Source organism: Bidens hawaiensis, unplaced genomic scaffold (genome assembly GCF_021521415.1).
Source record: "Bidens hawaiensis isolate Kalapana, Puna unplaced genomic scaffold, B.hawaiensis_p1.1 tig00062474_1, whole genome shotgun sequence".
In the NCBI taxonomy this organism is placed as follows: domain Eukaryota; kingdom Viridiplantae; phylum Streptophyta; class Magnoliopsida; order Asterales; family Asteraceae; genus Bidens; species Bidens hawaiensis.
In genome coordinates this window covers 4,140-12,840 of record NW_027506511.1, presented here as the reverse complement: position 1 = coordinate 12,840, position 8,701 = coordinate 4,140, and the positions used below count along the sequence as shown (strand labels likewise).

The 8,701-nt window shown below is 33.9% G+C and overlaps 1 protein-coding gene across 1 annotated transcript; it reads right to left on the bottom strand.

Annotated features, from left to right (window-relative positions):
• Positions 1-1,110: 1,110 nt before the first annotated feature.
• Positions 1,111-4,342, bottom strand: LOC143618044 (4-hydroxy-3-methylbut-2-enyl diphosphate reductase, chloroplastic-like). The gene is made up of 10 exons (XM_077090385.1): positions 4,108-4,342; positions 3,726-3,922; positions 3,445-3,624; positions 3,215-3,346; positions 3,051-3,125; positions 2,633-2,738; positions 1,939-2,033; positions 1,667-1,852; positions 1,482-1,568; positions 1,111-1,357 (listed from the first exon to the last, which is right to left on the bottom strand). Exons 1-10 carry the CDS (start codon positions 4,340-4,342, stop codon positions 1,292-1,294), a joined length of 1,359 nt encoding a protein of 452 aa, XP_076946500.1. The 3' UTR covers positions 1,111-1,291.
• Positions 4,343-8,701: the final 4,359 nt, after the last annotated feature.

Sequence of the window (8,701 nt, the reverse complement as noted above, 5' to 3'; positions counted from 1 at the left end):
ATCAGTTGAGAGTCTCAAATTAGTGGATTTGAGCATACTTGAAAAGAATGTAAAAAGTTGCTTCAGATGTTAAAACAAATGCTTTTGAACCGGATCGTAATCATTTTGTTTCTAGTTGCTGCTTTGTGTGTTCTACTACTTGTTACTTCAATTCAAGAAGCGATATCTATCTTTAAAACAATTTCGCACCTACGGTCTTTCTACTCGTGTTCTATAGATATTTGTGAATTGTCTCCCAAGAAACAATGAGGCAATCATTTTGATTTGTTTTGCACAAATGGAGAACATAACCCTGATGAAATATGGATGTCGCTTTACAGTTGCTTTATATCGATAACAATTAACAACAAAGTGCTTGTAATTTCTTGTAAGAAAAGAGAATTGTTTGAACGATTTGTCCGAATTCTAGATGTGAAAAATGAAATGAGAGGCTTCTGGTAGATTTTTCTATCAAAACCGAACTGAATTTGTTGGGTTCAGTTTTGATTTCAAAACAAAACTTGAATTTAACAACTAAAAAAGAAAGCCGAAAATTAATATGTAATTCGAGTTCCTCGGTTTCGTTTTTTGTTTTAAAGTGTGATTGAATTTAGGCTAAATGGGATTGGTCTAAAATGTAATTTGGAAACCTCGTTAACAGAATTGAATTATGTACAACTGAAATCTGGTTACCCAATTCGGTGGGAGTCAAACCAGGCCGGCAATGCAGTTGTGATTATGTTTCACCAGAACTTGGAACATACTAATCACAGTGCAGCAAATAAAAATTGAGCGGAGATGGTAACTAATGCAGGAAAGCCATATTTAATAGTCGATTCTGTGAAGTATGAAGATATCTAAAGAATGGTTAAGATGGAGCATTTCTTCAAAATCGACTGTACCCCAAAGAATTGAAAACCCTGCGATGGCAGCATGTCACCAATCGAATATGAAAACAAGATGGGCTAACATCATAGTTTTCAGTTAACACACTCTATGCCCACTCCGTTCAAACCGAATCAAGTACAAAATGCCATTTCAATTCTTAAATATACAACCACCATGCCCAGCAGCATCCCACAGATTCCAAAGCTATTAGTATGGTCTGGGGAGCATGAGATGCTGGCAAACTGTACCTCTAGCCAGATGATAGAGAGGCTGCTTTTCAGTGAGATCCTCAGCACACATTTTCATATTCCAAGGGTGTTTCAAATATATCGACACTAAACCCATGGTCTTGAATAAATATACACACAATACATTGTACATAACGCTGCAAGATGCAACACTATTTGACTCTCATACCCCTAATCTATGCAAGTTGCAGAGCTTCTTCCCTTTTGATCTCAAATACCCTCAGTAGAGCATCTTCCACAACCTACAGATATCCACAGTAGCATTAAAAAATAAAATCAACCACAAAACATATTTAGCAATTTGTACCATTTGAAGCTTAGAAAACTGAAACATATTACATATATTTTACAGTTACAAGACTTTACCTTATCAGGTGTAGATGCACCAGATGTGACACCAATCGTAACCGGGCCCTTTGGTAGCCAGTTCTCTTTTTCAACCAATTCACCATGCTATTACACGGAACTTATTTAAACATACTTAACTTACAAATTTTAAATTTAAAACAGAGAGACTAACATCAAAATTTAGTGTTAACGTGAGTACTTACCATCAACTTGAAAGCAATTCGGTTTCCCGGACCGATTCTTTGTTCACTGTCGATCCAATAAGATGGAATCCCGCGCTCCTCTGCAATCTCTTGTAAATGTGAGGTGTTGCTTGAGTTCCACCCGCCCACTACTAGCATAAGATCTAATTTTTCATCTACCAACTTATACATAGCATCTTGTCTCTCCTACAAAGATAGATTACATCAACGTATTGCTTTTAAATATATAGAATTCAAACAAATTTAAAAAAAAAGAAACTATGAGAACTTGCCTGAGTGGCGTCACAGATGGTGTTGAAACTTATGAAGTGTTTGTTGATATTTTCTACTCCAAACTTTTGCATCATAGTCCTCTCTACTAATTTCCCTGTAATAAGAAAAGGGGAAGTATTGAACGTGCCACTTCTAGACAAGTAGGGGTGTAAACAAGTTGAGCCCAAGCTCGGATCGTTTTGACTTAGAGAGCTCGAACACTTTTTCTAAACCTCGAGCTCAGCTCATGAGTTGTTTTTATATATAACATAATTTCTATTTTTTTGTAATTTTATCATAATTTTATATATAATAAATGTTATTATATAAATATATATTTAATGTATTATATAAAAAGTATATAAATAGTTGGATCGTTTAAGGCTCGAGCTTGTTTAAGCTCGGCTCGATTCGAGCTTTTGATCAATTGATGACCCAAGCTCGAAAAGCTCACAAGCCAGCTTGGCTCGTGTACACCCCTATAGACAAGTAATGTGATGGATTGGTTGATCCGGCACTAAAAGTAGCAATTTTGGCCTATTTAGTACTAAGCATGCCAATTCAGTTTATTCTTATATTATCTTTAACAGGTTGAAACATTTAAACTGGATCTTAAAAAATATAGCTTTTGTAGCTACATCTGACTAAACAACAATACAACAAATCGGCCTAATTGTTTCATTTTAACCCAACCCGTTTTGACTCGCAACATACCTATCTCCTCTGTTTCCCCTTTTAGCATTGTCGTTTGGTTTGCAACACCAGCCTTGGTAAGATCTTGGTCCGGATCGAAACCCTTAGATACTGCAAATTTGAATTTCTGCAAGCATACCAGAGTTCAAACTATAATCAGAAATTTGAAGTTCTATAGGACTGTTATTGTTAGCTAGTAATTGAGATAGAGAATCAAGAGAGAAGAAGATACCACAATCAATAGCTAACTTTCATTTACAGATCACTGCGGTAGTTATACAACGAACTCAACTAACTAACAACTCACCTAACTATTACAACTGTTTATAATTCCAGTCCTTTAACTATTGAACAATGACCAAATGAACCTGGAAGTTCTACTTTTATACTAACAGTTATAAAGAATACAATATTGAATTGATTATAAAGAATACAACACCTCTAAAAAAGCTTCTTTGGTTGAGCTAGATCCATTAAGTTTTCCACCAAGAATGTAATCACACACATATGTTGCCTGAATAATATAAGAAACCATTTAATTCAGGTATAGTTATGAATAAGTTTCTTCACTTCAAAAGAGAAAAAAAAATGCACTAAGCTTACCTCATCCATGTTCTTCACAATTATATACTTTCCTGCAAAAGAAGCTGTCGCTACCGTCTCCTCATGAGAATACTTACCATGAATTATTGAAGTATAGTCCCCCTTTTTGTGCTTTTCAACAGTATTCCACACCTTGAACCACAACAAACATACATACTAACATCATATTCATGATTTAAAGGATGCAAGACTTCAGATATCCCATCAATAATATGCAAAAAGAGAACCACCTTTGACACCCAAGGGCATGTGGTATCGACTATTTGCACTTGTTTGTTACTCAAAGTCAACATCTCGTCGACTGCAGCTCCAAAAGCGGGAAGAATTACAACATCGCCCTTATCAACAACATCAAACTGTTTCTCTCCGTCTTCAACGGGGATATCTTGAACTTCCATCTCTTCTAGCCTCTAATAATACATAATTCAGTATTTTTACCATCAATGCTCTAACAGATAAAATCCAGAGTGTAACAATGAGGTTCAGAAACATAAGCTACGAAAATGAAAACCTTATTAACAGTTGGATTGTGAATAATTTCGTTGGTGATCCATATGTTGTCATCAGGGAACTGTTTCCTGGCTTCATAAGCAATCTGAACAGCACGCTCGACGCCCCAGCAAAAGCCATATGCTTCTGCAAGCTTTACAGTCACATTTCCCCAGGTATATTCATAGTTATTTTCCTTCAAAGTCTTTATGATGTCACCTGTTGATAGTGATCATAACTTAAACAAACCAAGCAGTAATTAATCAAATACAAACAGACGTAATCCACAAAGCATAAATACGTGAATCCAATAACAGCACGAAACGATGAAACTAATCAAACCTAACAACAAATTCATTCAATAAATAATAATAATAATGAATTTATTTAAGAGATAGTCTTACTGGTGTACTCTTGGTTCATTCGCTCAAGCGTCTCCTTCTTATGTCCGAATCCTTTGCGGTTATAATTATCGCTTCTCGTCAAATTATGCCGGAAAACTTTAGCGTCGAAATCAGAATTCTCTCCGGCAGAGCATCGGACGGAGGAGAGAGGCTTCCTCCGGCATCGGAGGAGTGTGAAGAGATGGGCGGTGCGAGTGGAAGTGGAGAGAGGAGTAGTTAGTTGGAGAGACGCCATTGGTACTTGTGGATAGCAACAACTTAGTCTTGTGTGTGTGTGTGTGTTTCCAAGGTGAAAATGAACGAGTGTCTGTGTGTATATATATATATATAAGAAAGGGGCCCATTATTATCTCGTGATCCATGTTTTCTTTGAATTTCGTGTCTCTCGTTTTTTGTATTTTTGTTTTTATTTAATAAATGATGAAGTTGAGATAAAGTTTGATTACTATTGGAGCGTGTCTTCTTCGTCAATACTAGAATGAAGTTTGAATACCAAACGCGCTTGTGGCATTCAGATCTCAAGAGCTGCTGGAAAAATTATTGTATGTTTCATCATGAGCAAATTGTTGTCTTAACCGTATGTGTTAGTGTGCTTTGCAGCTTTTATAACCAACTTGAGCCAACTGATTTACTTCAGCAGCTATGGTTTTATGGTTCGCTCTTAATTGTTCTTTAAAAAAAATAGTTCATTTGAAGTTTTAGTTATCTTTCATTAAGGTTAATTTAAAGTGGATTTAATTCAATCGGATATTTGAAATCGAGTAAACCAATTACTCTGAGTTGGTATTCCACTTTGGGCGGTTATTCCATACAAATGTAGACAGTTAGATCACAATTTCCATCTTTAATACAATAGACGACTATCCAAAACCTCACCTCTACATGAATTTCTATTAAAACGAAGTTTAACCTTGTCAAACCCAATGTTGTTGCTGCTTGAATCATGAAAACTGTTCTTCCCATATTTCTTCATGAAGTTTGTGGCCCTGTGATCTGCAATGGTCATTTGGTACTTGATGTCCATCTTTTCAAGGTCCTGTTCATCGATTTATGGAATATCCCCTTATTGGAAAGACGGAGGCAACATTTTCCTTTTGCATCAATTCCTCATGGCTTGCCATAAAGACATGGAAAACTAAGATGTGGGAGTCATTAATCTGCATGTTGGAGGGGCTTGAGCTGCTTAAGTTGCTGAAGTTGTTGTTTGAAGATTGATTGATCCCATGAGTCTTTAAAGCTTGATTGACAGCTTGATTTACCAAATCTTGAATTGAGTTTAATGCTGACGATCCTGATGCACCAGCAGACGAGATGAAAGCCTTGTTCTGATTAGATTGAGCTGCATATTGAGTCATTTTTACCCCATTAACTGGATGAACAGTAGATATGATTGACTACGAAACGTTGTGCTAATACCAAAACCTGTGACCGGCATGATTCAGAGAACTGACGTGGTTATTCATTCGGAGCTTGTCATCCATTCGAATGATTTGATGGTAGAGGTTAACTCTGTGAGAGTTGTTGTGTTCATATTTGTGGTTTTCTTGATGGTAGTTACATGTTCACGTATAATGTGACACCCGTCAAACTTGGTCAACGTTCACACAAAACTAAATTTAGATTAAACATACCTGCGTTAAAATGATTGAACAATTTATTAAAGTCCTAGTCATTTAATCCTCAGAAATTGTGAAAAACCATAAACGCGTATTAAAATTTATTAGGTAATTATAAGAATTATCGAATCACACACTGATAACATGAACGAAACAAACATTGGTGATAAAATGATTTAAGCACTCAAATATATATTACGCGTCTCGGAGGCTTGAATCATATGATTATCAAAATATGTTATAATTATTGTTATAAAATGTTTAACAACTTATGTGAGATGATTTTTTTTTTTCCTTCGAGCGCTTTTATTTATTTAGATAAACTACTGCGCCAACAATAAATACATAAACATGTTAGTTGCGTAATTGTTTGTGAAATTTAATATAATAACTTCTTTCGAATATATGCACTTATGTTTAAATAAAAGTGTCTCATAAATGCTATCTTATTGCACCAATGTGTATATGAATGTAATTATAAATGATACTAACATATATATATATATATATAACAAATTTTAATATTTGAGTGCAATCGATTAATACCATAACCATTCCATACATAAAACAAATTGATAGTACAAACAAAGTATGAACAAAACATCACATTCTGCACCCCTATACGTTTGACTGCCAGTTACCCATCTCCATACCCATCTATTTGACTTTCTTTATTTCATTCAGCACTAAACCTATACTTCTAGTATTACTTATATACTATTCTACCATCATATATTTCATTGGTTATTTTTAAATGAGAAACCATACCCACGTCCAATATATAAACAAACACTTGACAGGGAAATAACTCAAAAAACCAACAACAAGAACAAACAATCCAACGCTTTCGCTCTCCCTCTCGGCTGTCTCTCTTTCTCGATGCACACACCCACATACAACATATTCTCAAGTCCCACTTTCCACCTTGCTCTGCATTTCTAGTTGGTATGATTTCACAAATTTTATTCATTCAGTTTATGTTTATATTTAGAGATCACCCAACTAATTAGGAGCTTTAATAAACAGAACTTACGAATTTATTAAAAGTTTTACCTAAAACAAGTATGATGACTATTAGCTTTCATACTAAAGTGGAGATTTTTATTTCAAGAACAAAAGTTGTTAGTGCACTGGTTTGTGATTTTTGCAAAAGAAACAAGTGAAATTTTATATATATTGCATGTTGGTTTTTAGTATTTTTCTTTTCTAGTTTACAATCATATGTGACTTAATTTACTGGTTGAAAAAGTCAAAAGTTAAACTAGATAGTAAAGTTTGCGTTATGAATAGCTTTACTTGGATTTTTGTCAATGATTTGAAAACATAGATATATATATATATATATTTGGATGTTCAAGACTATAATTTATGACTTCTTTATGTCAACTATTATTTAAATAAAGAATAAGCTTTAAACTTGAAAACCTCTATGGATTTTTATGAAAGCGTGTACATTATATATATATAAGAGTGTACAGTTTAAACTAAACCTTAGTAAAAACATAGGATATGTTATAGTTTTGTATAAATACTAGACGTATTTTGAAGTATATTATTTTCCAAAAATAAATATATAACATACACATATGTAACGATCAATATAAGTTATGCTTGGATAGAAATAATTAATTATTAGATTATAGACCCGACACAAGATTCATACACGGCAAATAGGATATTATATATCACTTCTAATATATGTATGTATGTATGTATGTATGTATGTATGTATGTATGTATGAAATCAAGAACACATCATCAACAGGTCGTCGGGTTAAACATTCGTAAACACAGTTCAAACGATTCTAAATAGTTGGGTGAACAACTTGCATAAGTTAGCTTACATATTGAAAGCATTCATTAAACCTTAAGTGCCAATGCGTATTTTAGGACACAAGTAGATCGGAATACAAAATGTGGGCTTTCGATTACTAGCAATCTATTCCAGTGCATTCCAGGTTAGTTTCACAGCCCCCTTTTTATGTTGTTTACTGTTTTATAACTCCGGGGGAGAAACATACTCAAAACTATTTGTTAGTAAATGTAAACTAATATGATATTCTAAAACAATAATTCATGTGATAATGAGTAATATAAAGCCCAACATTTTTGTATTTATTCTTAGACGATTTCACCAATTGGGAAATACGATGTCCCAACATCTCCGTACCAATTCTTATTCGGTTTTACCTATTGGGAAATACAAAGTCCCAACATTTTCGTGTTTATTCGTATACTTGTTTATTAGTTGAGAAATACAAAGTCTCAACGTTTTCGTATTTACTAGTTGAGAAATACAAAGCCTCAACGTTTTCGTATTTATTATTATACGGGTTTATTAGTTGAGAAATACAAAGCCTCAATGTTTTCGTGTTTACTAGTTGAGAAATACAAAGCCTCAACGATTTTGTGTTTACTAGTTGAGAAATACAAAGCCTCAACGTTTTCGTATTTATTATTATACGGGTTTATTAGTTGAGAAATACAAAGCCTCAACGTTTTTGTGTTTACTAGTTGAGAAATACAAAGCCTCAACGTTTTCATATTTATTATTATACGGGTTTATTAGTTGAGAAATACAAAGCCTCAACGTTTTTGTGTTTACTAGTTGAGAAATACAAAGCCTCAACGTTTTCGTATTTATTATTATATGGGTTTATTAGTTTAGAAATACAAAGTCTCGATGTTTTCATGTTATTGTTTTGCATGTTTACTAGTCGAGAAATACAAGGTCTCAACGCCTTCTCATTTATTCTTACACGAGTTTACTATTTGGGAAATACAAAGCCCTAACGGTTTCATTCTTATACGAGTTGCTAATTGAATTTCTTAAACGGGATAAAATGAAGCATGGTTCCTCTTTGATCTACTAGTATATGAGTTGATATTACTTTGTTGCCTGTCAAGTCCCCATAGTATTGTTCCTGTTACGTCATAGCTTGTTTATAGGCTCATATAATAGCATACTTGTAGTCCAA